Source organism: Osmerus mordax, chromosome 16 (assembly GCF_038355195.1).
Source record: "Osmerus mordax isolate fOsmMor3 chromosome 16, fOsmMor3.pri, whole genome shotgun sequence".
Lineage (NCBI taxonomy): Eukaryota > Metazoa > Chordata > Actinopteri > Osmeriformes > Osmeridae > Osmerus > Osmerus mordax.
In genome coordinates this window covers 8,726,711-8,744,934 of record NC_090065.1, presented here as the reverse complement: position 1 = coordinate 8,744,934, position 18,224 = coordinate 8,726,711, and the positions used below count along the sequence as shown (strand labels likewise).

The window sequence follows — 18,224 nt, the reverse complement described above, 5'->3', positions numbered from 1 at the left end:
GGTAAACAGCACCCCCTGCAGATCTTTCTAATCAGTGTTTCCAGAGTGAATATTGTGCATATTGTCAGGGTTTCCTGTCAATGTGGGCTTCAAAGAACAGGTGTAGAGAGCAGAGTCTGTCACTTTAACAAAGGAGAGAACAAGCGCTCTGCATCTTTGTGATTCAGAGTGATCCCCGTTTTCACTTCTCCATGCAGCATTATCAACAACTGAGGAGCTGATTTGGAGTATTGCCGATAATATTAAAGTCTGTCACCATGGGAGTATTTAACTTTGCAGGAAAGAGTAGTACTGTCTCCTTCCAAAACCAGTGCTTCATTAAGACATTTGGTAATGATGTCTTAAGAGGTAACACTTGCAAAGCACATGTTTTAATATATAAAGTATGTGTAGGTTTTTAGGGATTGTTTTTGCGGTTTTAAGCAGTTTTTAAACAATGTTGTTCTATTCCAGTCACTGTAGTCTCCAAGACATAGTAATACAGAGCAGTCTCACAATTCAGCTGTGGTGGTTCTACACGGGGGCCTACAGGGGCCAGTGCCCCTGTAAAAATGTCCCTGCCCCCCCTGTGGCCCCCCCTGTGGCCCCCCCTGAGCTTACTGAATAATAAATTAAAAAAAACGTTGTTTTTCTTCTTTTAGTAGTCATCATGAAACGAGTAAGGGACATTGCAGCCTTTTTTGACCCAGTAAGTAAAAAAGTAAGAGAAACATCTCAAGGTATTGAGAGACCTGAGCAGATGAAAGAGGGAGAGCCAGAGCCGTTTGTATGATTTTAATATAAAGCAAAATTAAACTATTTAAATAGCATTTGTTTCCGTTTTTTAGGTGCCCCTCTGATTAAACACCGGCCCCACCTTGGCCCCCCCAGGAAAATGTGTCTAGAACCGCCACTTCCTGTTCCTTCTCCTCATCTAGTTTTATAGACGTTTTGATATGATGGAGCGGCATTGACAAAGTCACTTGACTTCACAATGGGCACAATGTGTTGTGGCTTTGGTCCTGGGTATTGGCGATACCACAGAAGATTGTTAGCAGTGCCATTATATTTGCAGGAGAACATGGTGCTGGTGCCTTCACCTAGTTTTGTTTGGTTCTGTAGCCTGTGATGAAACCTCACCTGCAAACGAAAAATAACACATCATTTGTTTACATTTTCTGTATAGCCTCTCACTTATTATCAACTCAATTAAATTGTAAGTTAATGGTTCATCAGCTCCTTACAGCTCCACCTGCAGACAATATAAAGGAGCACAGCATCATCCCACCCTCCATGTTAAAAGCAGAACTTCATGTAATATAATATGTTGGACACATTATGTTTGAGTCAAAATAAGATGATTGTTTGGCCTATTATTTAGAAACTTTCTTTAGTTTCGTATAATGTTTTCTTAGCTTACCTTAATTATGACTTGCGTGCCAACGCCTGAACTTCTATGTGCTGCACGGGCACGCATCAGTTTGTGTTTTTGGTTAAACGGCGTTGATTTAACAAGCGTTGATTGAGATACTGCGTTACTTTTGCCAGGATTATTAATCTAAATGAAAGTACTGACTAATAAAGTAAATTATTAAAAATCTAACTTTTAAAAACTGGGACACAGCAGATTTATACTGAGGCACGTACCCTGAAAATATTTCTTTAATGTTGTTACTGGAAGGGATTGGAAACTGTAGCATACTCTGTAGCAGTACTATACTGATTAAATTAATCGGAACCCAACCCAGTGATGTACCAATCAGGGACAAAAATTCCTAAACTATATTTTAGAAAATGAAACTAGTAGTAGATTGCTCTCTGGAGAGCTCCCCCTAGGTAGATATTTTACATTTAAACCCTCTGATCTTTATAGTACATGGAAGAGTGGTCTATTTGATTTAAGTCCAATTCGATGTCATGTGCGATGTTGTGGTGGTGCCCTGAGCAGAAACTGGAGTAGCCCGGAGTGTAGCCTCAACAAGCTGTTCCATAACCTCTTAAGCTTAAATGTCTGGGAGCCAGCTTGCTGTGTGGGATCCTCCACATATTTATGGCTCATTGCCAGTGAATGTGTAATGTGTGGGCAGTGGGGCATGGATTGTTGGCCACTATTAATAGAGCCAACAGTTTTCCTTTACCAAGAAAAGGACCTTGGTAAAGGTCAAGAAAGCTAAACAGTCAAAACAATGCAAGATATAGAATGACATTTACATACATTATGTTTATGAATTGTTCAATTATTTGTTCATACAGACAAAGACAGTGGAACCATTACTTCACTTTTCACAAACTTACTTTCATAAAGAGTGGTGATAGATGAGTAATACCGTTTAAAACAGCGCCTTAAACAACTTTAGATATGTACTGGACTACATAGCACAGGTTAAAGTTTCACTTCAGTGAATGTCTTACCATCATCAGACAGCAGCTGCTCCTCCGTTGTCAAGATTGTTGCCACCCCTTCTTTCAATGTCATGGCTGAATGACACATCCTAAAGACAATGCTATACTAAAAAAGCTTGATACATTTCCTTCAAATGATAGTATGAAGTGTCCAGATGATTTTTTCTGATTTATGAACTTATCTTCTTATTCTTCATGCTGTTTTTCATAGCTGGACCAGTCTTACGTAAAGTTATAACCTCACACAACATAGTTAAAAAAAAGTTCATGACTCAAAAGGCCATATAAGTTGTTATTTAGGCTGACACTGATTTAGCTTGAATGGCGGCTTATTATTCATTTTACTGATAAAGGGTTAGAAAGTGAAAGCTCTATGTTATTAGTTTCTGTAATAATTTTTCATCTAAGACTCAAGTAGAGGTGTGAAAGCACATTTATTCTCGAATATATAAGTCCCCCCTGCCCACACCCCCATGTACCCCCCTCCATCCTCACAATTCTGACCTTGGTGCTGAAGTAGATTTACCACTGAAATATATTGCCTAGAGAATATATATCTTTAAAGAGGCAGTCCCGACTTTGGCCTTTATAGGGTAAGTAAGGTTGTTATTTGGTGGAACTTTGCCATTGCATGTCACATTTCGGATCCCAAATTAGACTTTTACTCAGAGGATCTTTTTTATAACTCCAATCAAGTTACTGGATACTATGCTGATGCACCAGGCAGGCAGACTGATATTAAACTTTATGATAACTGCCTGTTTTCAACCAGACTGAGAAAAGCTTGACTGTTGTGCATATTGGGGAAGCGTATTGATTAATGCCTAAACATTACATTTACATTTACATTTAGTCAATTAGCAGACGCTCTTATCCAGAGCGACTTACAGTAAGTACAGGGACATTCCCCCCGAGGCAAGTAGGGTGAAATGCCTTGCCCAAGGACACAACGTCATTTGGTTGGCATAGCCGGGAATCGAACTAGCAACCTTCTGATTACTAGCCCGCTTCCCTCACCACTCAGCCATCTGACTCCCCTAAACTCCCCTAAACATAATAAACGTCCTCCAACTACACCACCAAGACATTCTTTATATATTAATTAAAACACTGGGCATTTAAAAAATTAAATGATAATGTTTGAGGTTGTTCGATATTTGTTTACATTTAAGCATGTTTTTTCCTCACCTATCCTCCAGATGACACTTTCCTCCTGAAAGAAGTTGAGACTGGACGACTTGCATCACTATGTCTTCATCTTGATTGTACCATAATACCGTATTCACTTCAGCTTTTACATCAGCTTTCTGGAGACATACTTAAATGCTTTATAAGGAAATTAATTAACAGACTAAATGAACAATTATCCGGATTATTAGTTGAGGGGGGTATGTGTTCTAGCTCAAGGAGGAAATTGAAATGATGTACATAATGCTGATTTTTTCGTTTTACATACCAAGATGTTTGTGCATATCAAGATAGACTGTTTACAATGTACACAGTATGCTCCCAAACGGGTTTAAGTATAATGAAATGTAACTGAAAATCTACACTAACTCACTACAGTATTTTTAACAATTGTGGTTACATGCTTTTTACTATGTACCTAGTTTATTTATGTGAAAAAACCTATATATACATAAATAAATATATATATATGTAAGGACATTTATATATATATATCAAAGAAAATTGAGAGGGAGATGAAGGGAGGGGGAGAAAGAGCAAAGGAGGGGCTTTGAACAAGACACTGGATGCTTCCCTACAATTCACTTCCATAGAGGAGAGTGATCCACAATTAGCTTCTGCTTGCTAGGCACTTTACAACAGATATAAGGAGTCCCAGAAATCAGCATCCATGGACAGATACATACAGTAGCTTCAACTTCTGTGGTAAGATACTCTTCTTTGCATCCTTTATTCACATGGCCTTGACATTATGACAAGTTACATTATTATTTATATTATTATTGACATGTAGACTAATTCATATAGTGTATAAAGACATACAGGCAGTATATCAATTGAAGACTGGACTCATATTTTGAAGTTGAACTATGCATGCGATTCAATTTGACAATTTCTGAACTGAGTGGTTAGCATGTGGGTACTATCCATTTCCATACTAACATTGTAACATTCAAATATGTGACAGCATCATCAGAGTCTAATTCATCTGGGAGTGGAAAACCAGGTGAGACATGGTTTGATATTACGCACATTCTAGTATAGACTGTTTATTGGTAGACTGAGTGGTGAAATGTTGTTGGTCTTGTCTAGTCTTATTTCCTTATTAGTATATAATTCAAATGGATCTTTCAACTTAATTAGCTTATTTATGTCTGTCATCTTTGTCTTCCAGTAAACCGCCACCATGAGTACGGACGCGGAGATGGCCCAATATGGCAAGGCCGCCATTTACCTTCGTAAGCCTGAGAAGGAGAGGCTTGAGGCCCAGACGGCACCATTTGATGCCAAGAATGCCTGCTATGTGACTGATGTCAAGGAGTTGTACCTCAAGGGACTGGTTATTAAAAGGGACGGTGGCAAGTGCGATGTGAAAATCCTCAGCACTGAGGAGGTAAGGCTCTACTGTATGTTGGTTCAGTATGATGACCAATGGCTGCCATGTCCTTAAATTGCAGAGAATGAGGTTTAGTGGGTAAAGCCCATGTGGTAGTACAATACACAAACTATACGGTTACTATACTCACCACCCGACAAACACGACTAAATACCATGAAGCAAAACATCTTTTGAATAAAAGATGAATTTATACTGTTCAAATGTATTTATGTCCAGTAGAAACAGTGTTGGCTTGATCCATGTATCTGAATTGCAGGTTAAAACCTTCAAAGAAGATGATGTCTTCAACATGAACCCTCCTAAATTTGACAAGATTGAGGACATGGCCATGATGACCTACCTCAATGAAGCTTCTGTCCTGTATAACCTCAAAGAGCGTTATGCCGCATGGATGATCTACGTAAGAAAACTACATGTGAACTGTATACATTATCCACCTCAAGGAAAATGCAGATACTCTGATTTTTGAACTGTGACATACAACAATCTGTCGATTTCTTGTTTATCAATCAGCCCCATGGAGGTAAAAAAAATCATTACATACTGTAAACCATACTGCTAAATGCAAAAAAACCTGAGATTAAAATCTAGTTTATTTTCACTTTGCAGACCTACTCTGGGCTCTTCTGTGCCACGGTGAACCCCTACAAGTGGCTCCCTGTGTATGACAGTGAAGTGGTCAACGCCTACAGAGGGAAGAAGCGTATGGAGGCTCCACCCCACATATTCTCTGTCTCTGACAACGCCTATCAGTTCATGTTGACAGGTATGGATGGATGGATGAGAAAATTGACTTATGGACAAACTGACTGACTTGTCTGGTGAAGTAAATTTGGCCAATAGTTGGATATATACAATAAATGGATGGATGGATAAACAGATAGGATAAAGTGATGTAAAAATTGATGTATGGTTATGTGGATAAATGGGGAGGGTTATGCATTTTCCGTATACATAATTCATACTCTCCACTTCCAGATAGGGAGAACCAGTCAGTCCTGATCACGTAAGTTTAACATTTTAAATGTATGTAAATAAGACTATATTCAATAGTACTCCAAGGGTTTTTGTTGCAGTACATGGCCAGTTCTTTCTCACCAATTCTGTTGCAGCAATCCTGTTCAATTTTATCGCCTTTGGCGAAGTGTGCCTTCCTCCTTGACTTATTTTGTGTCAGTCATACTCAAGCTGGAGAAAAGCATAGGAGTTCAGACAAATATAGGGTGCCCTGTGTTTCTTATTTTAAATGTTACCAAGTGCAGCTACAACAATACATGTCTCATGAGTAAAACATTCACCAATACTACTTTAGATTTGAAATGGCTATGTAAACTAAAAACCATTTTCATCAACCAGTGGAGAATCCGGTGCTGGAAAGACTGTCAACACCAAGCGTGTCATCCAGTACTTTGCCACCATTGCTGTGTCTGGAGGTGAAAAGAAGAAAGAACAAACATCTGGCAAAATGCAGGCAAGTTCTAACATGCAGTAGTAAATTATAAGACTTTATCTGATATAGTGGGCTATGTAAAGTTTTGCCTTCGATCTTTTGGAGATCTGCTGTAGGAGAACCCCTGTTGTTGTCCTTGTCAGTTGGCAATTACAGTAGGCCATGTTTTTCCTTTAAACTTTTAAATTACTGAAACTGAAACTGAAACACCTCAAAGTTGATGTTGTGATTGGTGATTCATGTTTTTATTTCTGCATTGTATAAATGTTTAAAATAAATGTTTTAAGCTATCATAAAGTGAAACTTCCCAGGACTAGAGAAAATACATTCATTTTTGAAAGAAGGGAGTTACCAAACTAAAAGATCCAACTGGTTTGTCTCTCTTCAGGGTTCTCTTGAGGATCAGATCATTGCAGCTAACCCTCTACTGGAGGCCTACGGTAACGCAAAGACAGTGAGGAACGACAACTCGTCTCGCTTTGTAAGTTTGGAGGGACAAGGATAATTTCTTTCTATTGCACTATTTTTATTACATTAGATTCCTATTTTTATGAGCTGTAGCATACTGGGATACTTTTTCTTGATTTCCTCTATGCTCTACTTTAGGGTAAATTCATCAGGATTCACTTCCACACTACCGGCAAACTGGCTAGTGCTGACATTGAGACATGTGAGTTGGATTCCTTCCCTGTTCCATAAATGTTTTCTCTAAATGGATTGGGACTCTCATTTCTCCTATCTTAATTTCTCTTTGTCTGATTATACTTTATCATTTAAAACAAACAAGTTGGTGTTAGTGTCTACTAGAGATTCAGATGTCTCCACTTTGACCATATCTGACCTCTCTCTTTTCTTCTCACAGACCTGCTGGAGAAGTCCAGAGTGAGCTTCCAGCTTCCTGATGAGAGAGGCTACCACATATTCTACCAGATGATGACCAACCACAAACCTGAGCTGATTGGTGAGGCACAGAAGATTGCAATGAATTGTCAACAGATATAAGACAAAATCCATGGTTTGCATGTTTGTGTATGCACATTTTACACAAACTCAGAAACTGGTTTTAAGAGATGTTTCTATTTTGGTTCTCCACAGAAATGACACTCATTACCACCAACCCCTATGACTTTCCCATGATCAGCCAGGGTCAGATCACTGTGGCCAGTATCGATGACAAGGTTGAGCTTGATGCCACTGATGTGAGTCTATGAAATAGTTAGAAAACCCACAAAATATTTGGCTATGGCTAGTGAGTCCAAAAGATTCATTGGAATAATCATTGCTTGGAGCTCCCATCCCTAAAGTAACCTGTTTAATAGATTGTATGTTGTCTGTTTGTCGTATTTGAACATTATCTTCATTTCCCCATTCAGGATGCTATTGACATTTTGGGCTTCTCCAATGAAGAGAAAATGGGCATCTACAAGCTGACTGGTGCTGTCATGCACCACGGCAACATGAAATTCAAGCAGAAGCAGCGTGAGGAGCAGGCTGAGCCAGATGGCACAGATGGTGAGTCACAGTTACACTTCCTGTCAAAAGCATCTATTCAAATAGACTTTGTAATAGTTTGATGCTTGTTGTTTCTGTGTACTAATAGTTTGGAAAAGAGAGAAACAATGCCCACAACCCTTGTTGCCCTTTTCTTTCACCAGTTGCTGATAAAATAGCCTACCTTCTGGGTCTGAACTCAGCTGACATGTTGAAAGCCCTGTGCTACCCCAGAGTGAAGGTCGGAAATGAGTTTGTGACCAAGGGTCAGACAGTGCCTCAGGTAAGGGCTCTTTAAAACTAAGGCTTTTTTCAAACTTTTTCCAAACTGTCAACTCAGTACTGTTGTTCGTTACACAGGTGAACAACTCAGTGAGTGCTCTGGCCAAGTCCATCTATGAGAGGATGTTCTTGTGGATGGTCATCCGCATCAACCAGATGTTGGACACCAAGCAACCTAGGAACTTCTTTATTGGTGTGCTCGACATTGCCGGATTTGAGATCTTTGATGTGAGTTTGGAATTGCCATGGGATGGTCTGACCATTATGAAACAATACAATCCTTTTTAATGATTAAATTATAGAATACCAACAGAAAATGTAAACCCAACCTCAATTTTTGTATATTCACAGTTCAACAGCATGGAACAGCTGTGCATCAACTTCACCAATGAGAAACTGCAACAGTTCTTCAACCACCACATGTTCGTCCTGGAGCAAGAGGAGTACAAGAAGGAGGGCATCATCTGGGAGTTCATTGACTTTGGCATGGACTTGGCTGCCTGCATTGAGCTTATTGAAAAGGTGAAGAGTGTGGGAAAAGTTGAATATAATTGTATGGTATATAAATATAAATATACGTAAAATATTGTAATTGGAAGTGGATACTTAGTGCAGAGTCTTCCATGTTAATATTTCGTTTTTTGTAAACATATATCTACTTGACATGTTTTTCTCTTAGCCAATGGGCATTTTCTCCATCCTTGAAGAGGAGTGCATGTTCCCCAAGGCTTCAGATACTACCTTCAAGAACAAGCTGTATGACCAGCATCTTGGTAAGACCAAGGCATTTGAGAAGCCTAAACCAACAAAGGGAAAGGCCGAGGCCCACTTCTCCCTGGTTCACTACGCTGGTACAGTGGACTACAACATCAATGGCTGGCTGGACAAGAACAAGGATCCCCTGAACGACTCTGTGGTTCAGCTGTACCAGAAATCTTCAGTCAAACTTATGTGTACCCTCTACGTTGCTCCCCCGCCTGAGGGTTAGTATATTTCTGTGCACAAAATATTTAAGTATTATATTATTGATAAATAATGCTAACTTAAAAGTTAACTTTTTCTCTGCATTTGTAACTATTTAAAGACACTTCAAAGAAAGGTGGCAAGAAGAAGGGAGGTTCCATGCAGACTGTGTCTTCTCAGTTCAGGGTGAGTACTAAATGACTAAATTAATAATTAATAATTATATTTATAAATATTGAATAATTAAAATGAGCTATCATTATATAGTCACTTCAATTCATTTATATAATTTGATCATTATCGTCCTTTGCAACAACCTTACAGGAGAACTTGGGCAAACTGATGACCAATTTGAGAAGCACCCACCCTCATTTTGTGCGTTGTCTGATCCCCAATGAGTCTAAGACTCCAGGTAAAACCTAACATATGGTAAAATGTCACTTTAAACAAAAGAAAACACTTCTAAACTGTGATATTTATTTCCCCAAAACAATTGTCCTCTCAAATCTCCTGATTTAAGGTCTGATGGAGAACTTCCTGGTTATCCACCAGCTGAGGTGTAATGGTGTGCTGGAGGGTATTAGGATCTGCAGAAAGGGCTTCCCCAGCAGAATCCTTTATGCTGACTTCAAGCAGAGGTACAGCACAGATATGCACACACACTTGGACACAAACATTACTTACACACAGACCAGAGCAGATACACATGTACATTTAGAAATGGAAATATAGATTATAATACTTATGAGTGAACATAAATGTTTAATATGTAGTGTTCGAAAACAGACCAATGTTTGCCACTTCTCTACACAGATACAAAGTATTGAATGCCAGTGTCATCCCCGAAGGCCAGTTCATTGACAACAAGAAGGCTTCTGAGAAGCTGCTTGGGTCAATTGATGTAAACCATGAGGAGTACAAGTTTGGACACACCAAGGTAAGATTCCAGATACACTGGAATGTTTGAAATACTGTACGAGCAAAAACACTGACCCTACTCATGTTTCTCCAATTGTCATACCATGTGATAGTTTTGTTCATAACTACAGGCATTGAATATTGAAAGATACATTTAACTTAAAGAAACTGCATTTAGGCTTAGGAAAATGTAAGATTTTCAAGATAATTGAACAGATTCTGAGTATCTTCAAAGCCTGCTACATCGTTTGAAATCACGTGTCTATATGTGGTTGTTCTTTTTCAATGTTTTAGACACACAGTAGCATTTCTATATATGCATTGTAAGGAATTGTGCATGCGATCAGTGTGTATGTGATGTATTGTTAGGGTAGGTAGCTCTAATAAATTACCATAAAAGTTGTTTACAGCACACATTTTTTTTGCCATTGTTTACCTTGATTACTTCAACCATGTGTTTTACATTACTTTCTAATGTGTCTCAGGTGTTCTTCAAAGCTGGTCTGCTTGGTGTCCTTGAGGAGATGAGAGATGAAAAGCTTGCTATTCTGGTAACCATGACACAAGCTCTTGCCCGTGGATACGTGATGAGGAAGGAGTTCACCAAGATGATGGAGAGGAGGTGAGATGGAGATGATAAAAGGAAGAATATGGATTCAAGTATTTTCATTCAAATCTTGTGTTTAGGGAGTGACAAATATTGTTATACTATGAAACCATTGTTAAGATAATGATGTAAACTTTGGAATTTTGGAATGATGGAAATGATAGACTTTACATGTAGGAATGGGTTACGGTTAGGGTGATGACTTTACATTGCATAATTTGTATTGAGCTAAACAATTACTGTGTGCAACTCTTATCATCAGAGAGTCTATCTACACCATCCAGTACAATATCCGCTCATTCATGAATGTGAAACACTGGCCATGGATGAAGGTCTACTACAAGATCAAGCCTCTCCTGCAAAGTGCTGAGACAGAGAAGGAGCTGGCCAACATGAAAGAGGACTATGAGAAATGTAAAGTTGCTCTTGAAAAGGCTGAGGCTCGCAAAAAAGAGCTGGAGGAGAAGATGGTGTCCCTCCTTCAGGAGAAGAACGACCTGTCTCTTCAAATAGCATCTGTAAGTGAAATACACATGCACACACCACACATCTATAATGTCATATACACATTGGCTTACCCACAAACTTTCTTCTCTCAGGAATCAGAAAATCTGAATGATGCTGAGGAGAGATGTGAGGGTCTGATCAAGAGCAAGATCCAGCTGGAGGCCAAACTCAAAGAGACAACAGAAAGGCTGGAGGATGAAGAGGAGATTAATGCTGAGCTGACAGCCAAGAAGAGGAAGCTGGAGGATGAGTGCTCTGAACTGAAGAAGGACATTGATGATCTGGAGCTTACCCTGGCCAAAGTGGAGAAGGAGAAGCATGCCACAGAGAACAAGGTATCAACATCTCACAAATATCCAAGCAGTAGATCAAAAACACTCCCTTGAACTAACTCTGTGATTTATGAAACCAACTTGGATGTCTCATACAGGTTAAAAACCTGACTGAAGAGATGGCATCTCAAGATGAGAGTGTTGCCAAGCTGACCAAGGAGAAGAAAGCCCTGCAAGAGGCCCACCAGCAGACACTGGATGACCTGCAGGCAGAGGAGGACAAAGTCAACACTCTGACCAAGGCCAAGACCAAGCTGGAACAGCAAGTTGATGACGTGAGTAAAATCATGTTTTCGTGCACAATTTGGGGTTTTATACAACTTTGCCTCTATTGGTATTTAATTTGATCTCATATACAAAATTGGATTCAGTTGAAAGACAACTGACTAATATAACGTGTTATGAATAAATAGCTTTTAACAACAAAGCTTAAGTATGAGAAATGTGTTTTGTCCTCCAGCTTGAGGGTTCTCTGGAGCAAGAGAAGAAACTCCGTATGGACCTTGAGAGAGGAAAAAGAAAGCTGGAAGGAGACCTGAAACTGGCCCAGGAGTCCATCATGGACCTGGAAAACGACAAGCAGCAGTCTGATGAAAAAATCAAGAAGTAAGTTAGATGATCAGAAACATGAAAAAGAATACATATTATTAAAAAAAACTTAAGGATTCAAATTTAGGATTCAAAACGTACCTGCTGTAATATTCTGAAGCGTATGGGTAAAGATTAGTTAGTAGTCTCCCATCAAAATAACACAAAGATTAAACGTAATTCCTTTGTGCTTTGTAGGAAAGACTTTGAGACCAGCCAGCTCCTCAGCAAGATTGAGGATGAGCAGTCTCTGGGTGCCCAGCTGCAGAAGAAGATTAAGGAGCTCCAGGTGCGCTTGTAGTTAATAAACAAGGAACATTTCCTGTTTTTGCCTTGGTGATATTGGAATTGCTTGTGGTTCAAATGTACCTTGTTTATTAAGTTATTCTCCTCTCATATGTGGGCCAGAATTTTAAAACTTTAATTCTAAATCATATTTGTGTCTATTGTAGGCTCGTATTGAGGAGCTGGAAGAGGAGATTGAGGCTGAGCGTGCTGCCAGGGCCAAGGTGGAGAAGCAGAGGGCTGATCTGTCCAGGGAACTTGAGGAGATCAGTGAAAGGCTGGAGGAGGCTGGAGGCGCCACAGCTGCTCAGATTGAGATGAACAAGAAGCGAGAGGCTGAGTTCCAGAAGCTGAGACGTGACCTGGAGGAGTCCACCCTGCAGCATGAGGCCACAGCATCAGCCCTGAGGAAGAAGCAGGCTGACAGTGTGGCAGAGCTGGGAGAGCAGATCGACAACTTGCAGCGCGTCAAACAGAAGCTGGAGAAAGAGAAGAGTGAATTCAAGATGGAGATTGACGACCTTTCCTCCAACATGGAGGCGGTTGCCAAGGCTAAGGTCAGTGATGACAAGTAATAATCACATAATCAGACCAAATATGGTGGGTTTCCAAGATTAGGGTCTCAGGATCAGGATCTGAAATATTACCTCTAGTTAACCTCCCAAGTTTTATGTTACTATTGATAACATTATATTGACTACTATCCTTGTGAGCATTTTGTGTTTGTCATGCATACATGGGAAACAGTAAATGTATCCATTTTCCATTTGCTGATGCATTTTCCAAATTATGGTTTGGGTTCATGAAGTAAAGACAAATAACCCAAATATACATTGTCTGCATTTAGCTGGTTATGAATCAGGAAACAGTGTCTGTAAAACATGATGTTTGTTCCGCAGGGCAATCTGGAGAAGATGTGTCGTACCCTTGAGGACCAGCTCAGTGAGATCAAGACAAAGAACGATGAGAATGTGCGCCAGGTCAACGACATCGGTGGACAGAGAGCCAGACTCCTCACTGAGAATGGTAAATTCAGTCAAGAAGAAAGCAACATTGAATGACTTCCAATTACTGTGTATTGATTAAAGTTATAAGATACAGTACCAGTTGAAAATTGGACTTTGATGAACGACTAGCTGATGCTCCACACAATCCAACAAAGTTGACGGGATACTCTTAATGAAAGAATAATAATAATTATGATTATTATATTAAAATTAAAATCCCCACAGGTGAATTTGGTCGCCAGCTGGAGGAGAAGGAAGCCCTGGTGTCCCAGTTGACCAGAGGCAAGCAGGCCTACACCCAGCAGATTGAGGAGCTCAAGAGGCATGTTGAGGAGGAGGTCAAGGTAATCCTCAAACCTGAAGAATAAAATGTAACGTGGATTAACGTAGATAAAAAGCACTTTTAAGGCATAGTTCTCATTGATCAAGTCGATTCAGCTGCCCCTTTTTATTTCCCTTTAAGGCTAAGAACGCCCTGGCCCATGGTGTCCAGTCTGCCCGCCACGACTGTGACCTGCTGAGGGAGCAGTTTGAGGAGGAGCAGGAGGCCAAAGCAGAGCTGCAGCGCGGCATGTCCAAGGCTAACTCTGAAGTGGCTCAGTGGAGGACCAAGTATGAAACTGATGCCATCCAGAGGACAGAGGAGCTGGAGGAGGCCAAGTAAGTATGTGGAAGTCCACTACCTTCATGGAAGCCTCCCCTATTTGGTATATAGTATATATTGCAAGCCAGTATTGTCAAATACTGCAAGGACATCTTTACAATACTGCTCTTGTACCTAACAGAAAGAAGCTGGCTCAGCGTCTCCAGGATGCTGAGGAAACCATCGAGGCCACCAACTCCAAGTGTGCGTCTCTGGAGAAGACCAAGCAGAGGCTGCAGGGAGAGGTGGAGGACCTCATGATTGATGTTGAGAGAGCCAATGCCCTGGCTGCCAACCTGGATAAGAAGCAGAGGAACTTTGACAAGGTGAAAATTGGAAAAATACCAGAATCTGCAACTGTTTGCTCAAAACTGTCTTACTACACCTCTGTTTTTTAGCCCTTTTTTAGCCATTTGTAATTCAACTGTTAAAGGCTGCTTTGGTGTGTGCTTCCTCCTAGGTTCTTGCAGAATGGAAGCAAAAGTTTGAGGAGGGCCAGGCTGAGCTGGAGGGAGCTCAGAAGGAGGCTCGTTCTCTCAGCACAGAGCTCTTCAAGATGAAGAACTCCTATGAGGAGGCTCTTGACCATCTGGAGACTCTGAAGAGAGAGAACAAGAACTTGCAACGTGAGATAAATGTTCTGTGTGCTGGTTTTCCCCACCTCAAGTACATCTGATTAATAAAAAATCAAACTATGTTTCTTTTTCAAATCACAGAGGAGATCTCTGACCTGACCGAGCAGATCGGAGAGACTGGCAAGAGCATCCATGAGCTGGAAAAGGCCAAGAAGACAGTGGAGACAGAGAAGTCTGAGATCCAGACGGCTCTGGAGGAGGCTGAGGTACAAACTCTCCACAATTGGAAATAATAAACACTTTTAAGATTACTATAACTGAGATTAAATTTGCAAAAACTTTCATTTATTCAGGGGACTCTGGAGCATGAGGAATCGAAGATTCTGCGTGTGCAGCTGGAGCTGAACCAGATCAAGGGTGAGGTGGACAGAAAGCTGGCAGAGAAGGATGAGGAGATGGAGCAGATCAAGAGGAACAGCCAGAGAGTTATGGACTCCATGCAGAGCACCCTGGACTCTGAGGTCCGCAGCAGGAATGACGCCCTTAGGATAAAGAAGAAGATGGAGGGAGACCTGAATGAGATGGAGATCCAGCTGAGCCATGCTAACCGCCAGGCTGCTGAGTCCCAGAAGCAGCTGAGGAACGTTCAGGCACAGCTCAAGGTACTGTAAATGTTATCAATATATACAAACAGTATATAAACTATATCTATGCAAAATTGGTTTGGGGGATTTTGAATGGAACCAAACCCAACAAAGCTACATCTGAATCCATAATGTTCTAAATAATATATGTTCCAGTAACCAATCTACACACTTTTATAGGTTTTATACACTGGTATAGAAAACATACTTTGAACATGGTCTTGCCACAGGATGCCCAGTTGCACCTGGATGATGCCGTCCGTGCCTCAGAGGACATGAAGGAACAGGCTGCCATGGTGGAACGTAGAAATGGTCTGATGTTGGCTGAGATTGAGGAGCTGAGAGTGGGTCTGGAGCAGTCAGAGAGAGGCCGCAAAGTGGCTGAGCAGGAGCTGGTGGACGCCAGCGAGAGAGTGGGACTGCTGCATTCCCAGGTGCAGACAATAACACACACACATACACACACACACACACACACATATACACAGCTAAGAAAAACTCACTGTGAATGTTGTCTCCTAACAGAACACCAGTCTGTTGAACACCAAGAAGAAGCTTGAGGCTGACTTGGTTCAGGTGCAGGGAGAGGTGGAAGACATTGTCCAGGAGGCCAGGAACGCTGAGGAGAAGGCCAAGAAGGCCATCACTGATGTGAGTGTGTGGATAACTTGAATCCATCTGTGTGCTCCCACTCTTACCACTGTTCTACTACCACTGCCACTTCCCCACTGTTCTAAAATGTATTGTTCTACTAAAACAATTTAAAAGTAATGCCAGCATACAGTAGTTAGAATCTGTGTACAATAACATACTGTAACTAACATGTATGTTAAACAGGAACTACCTTCCACCCCTATTTGTATACTAGTAATATAGATATGGTATTACCTTTTGCCCTCACAAAATGTAATGGAACAGCCATCATAGCTACTAAATGCAGCTCACCTAGCTTTACTTCATCTCCTCATGTCTGATCTATTCTGTGGTGTATTATTTTACTGTTGCAGGCGGCCATGATGGCAGAAGAGCTGAAGAAGGAGCAGGACACCAGCTCTCACCTTGAGAGGATGAAGAAGAATCTTGAAGTGACAGTCAAGGACCTGCAGCACCGTCTGGATGAGGCAGAGAACCTAGCCATGAAGGGTGGCAAGAAGCAGCTCCAGAAACTGGAGTCCAGGGTGAGTTGATAGTCTCTGAATTACCTCAAATGCTTTTTTTGAGGTAAAATACAGTATTTTGTATGCAATGTGATAGATTAGAATAATAAGTGTGTCTTCACTGTAAACCCCAATAAAACCCTTTTGTCCATGACTTCATGAGTGGTAGATTCCACAGGTTCACTCATGACCTCCTGTTCTCAATGCAGGTGCGTGAGCTGGAGACTGAAGTTGATGCTGAACAGAGGAGAGGAGCAGATGCAGTCAAGGGAGTCCGCAAGTATGAGCGCAGAGTCAAGGAGCTGACATACCAGGTAACAACAGTCATAAACAGCATATGTTGATACAACAGTTTATGTTGATACAAATAATTTTTATTGACCTCATCATCTGCTTCAGACTGAGGAGGATAAGAAGAATGTAACCAGACTTCAGGACCTGGTGGATAAGCTGCAGCTTAAAGTGAAGGCTTACAAAAGACAGGCTGAGGAGGCGGTAAGTCATACATTAATTAATATAAATGTTACATTACAGAATTATACTTTACAAAGGAAAATATTAATTAACCTAATCATAATTTTTTAAATGTGATGGCCATCCTGCTAATCTTCAAACCTGCCCTCAATGTCTTCCAGGAGGAGCAGGCCAACTCCCACATGTCCAAATTCAGGAAGGTTCAGCATGAGCTGGAGGAGGCTGAGGAGCGTGCTGACATCGCTGAGTCTCAGGTCAACAAGCTCAGAGCAAAGAGTCGTGACTCTGGAAAGGTAAAGAGATGCTGCTGACTTATACTACTGGAATCATATTAACACAATTTCAATCACAGTTTACTAAAGGTGTGGTAATTTTCAATACTGCAGCACCCATAACCACTAAGTTGCAGCCGACAAGTATATGCATTCATCCTTCAGGTGTAATTTGTCAGCTCTGAGCTCTGTTTTATGACATCCTATTCTCACACCATTTAGATTTTTACATACACGTAAAAATCGTACTTAATATATAAATAGTGTATGTATTTATTTTTCCAAAACCAGGGTTTAGTATTAGTAAGTCAATTGAAGGTACCCCTAACTCTTCACTCAGTTTACAGATTGGACATTTGATAAAATATTACTTAAATGGGTCAATTAGACCTCCAATATATTTAATTTAGAAAAAAGTCCATTGCCCACATTTTGTGAAAATGGGATGAGTAACAATCCTTCATTCTCTCTTCCCTTCTATCAGGCAAAGGAAGCTGAATAGAAGTGACAAGAACCTGCACCAAAACATTGCTATGTTTCATAAAATATGAATTGAATGGTGATATTTTGAACATGGTTTGAAATAAAGTACGTAGGCCTACGCTATTTCATGACTTTTTAATTTGTAGCATTATATACACAATCAAAACTTTTAAGATACAGTTAAGATATAAGACAATACATAAAATGATCAAAGAAAATAAGTAAATTATAATCCATACAGATTTGTTCTTGAAAATATCAAAATGTATAAAAAATATAATAAATGTACTAGTGAGATAACAATAGAAAGTGCATAAAACAACACGATCTTTAGAATGACTGTCAAAGTGCAACATCAAACAAGTATGCTTAATGTCTAATCTCAACAAAGTACTGAACTCTTCACCTACATTTTAATAAGAAGTTGAACATTATAGAGCACCACCTCCTGGCACTAAAGTGGAATGCTGATCCCTCAGGTTTTTTGATGCATTATGATTCCATTTCATTATGTCCATAAACAAATAACTAACTAAATATATTTGTATTAGACTTCTATAAAATTATCATAATACTTT

General features: G+C 40.2%; 1 protein-coding gene across 1 annotated transcript; it reads left to right on the top strand.

Annotated features, from left to right (window-relative positions):
- The first annotated feature begins 4,744 nt into the window (after nucleotides 1-4,744).
- On the top strand, nucleotides 4,745-17,769 carry LOC136959141 (myosin heavy chain, fast skeletal muscle-like). The gene is made up of 39 exons (XM_067253391.1): nucleotides 4,745-4,963; nucleotides 5,225-5,368; nucleotides 5,578-5,734; nucleotides 5,947-5,974; nucleotides 6,325-6,439; nucleotides 6,807-6,899; nucleotides 7,025-7,088; nucleotides 7,281-7,379; nucleotides 7,514-7,617; nucleotides 7,792-7,930; nucleotides 8,074-8,192; nucleotides 8,270-8,419; nucleotides 8,543-8,713; nucleotides 8,871-9,174; nucleotides 9,276-9,340; nucleotides 9,479-9,566; nucleotides 9,675-9,792; nucleotides 9,968-10,091; nucleotides 10,558-10,694; nucleotides 10,942-11,197; nucleotides 11,279-11,521; nucleotides 11,617-11,793; nucleotides 11,979-12,124; nucleotides 12,305-12,395; nucleotides 12,559-12,948; nucleotides 13,291-13,417; nucleotides 13,624-13,742; nucleotides 13,862-14,058; nucleotides 14,184-14,367; nucleotides 14,502-14,667; nucleotides 14,758-14,882; nucleotides 14,970-15,278; nucleotides 15,491-15,694; nucleotides 15,786-15,911; nucleotides 16,268-16,438; nucleotides 16,627-16,731; nucleotides 16,817-16,912; nucleotides 17,053-17,184; nucleotides 17,648-17,769. The coding sequence occupies exons 1-39, from the start codon at nucleotides 4,757-4,759 to the stop codon at nucleotides 17,663-17,665; spliced, it is 5,808 nt and encodes a 1,935-aa protein (XP_067109492.1). The 5' UTR covers nucleotides 4,745-4,756; the 3' UTR covers nucleotides 17,666-17,769.
- Nucleotides 17,770-18,224: the final 455 nt, after the last annotated feature.

Excerpts from the sequence above, each read along its gene's own strand:
- LOC136959141 (XM_067253391.1), top strand. The coding sequence starts at position 4,757 with ATGAGTACGGACGCGGAGATGGCCCAATATGGCAAGGCCGCCATTTAC. Across the intron at positions 5,735-5,946 it reads CTATCAGTTCATGTTGACAG|ATAGGGAGAACCAGTCAGTC; the intron begins GTATGGATGGAT and ends CTCCACTTCCAG. Across the intron at positions 13,418-13,623 it reads CAGACTCCTCACTGAGAATG|GTGAATTTGGTCGCCAGCTG; the intron begins GTAAATTCAGTC and ends AAATCCCCACAG.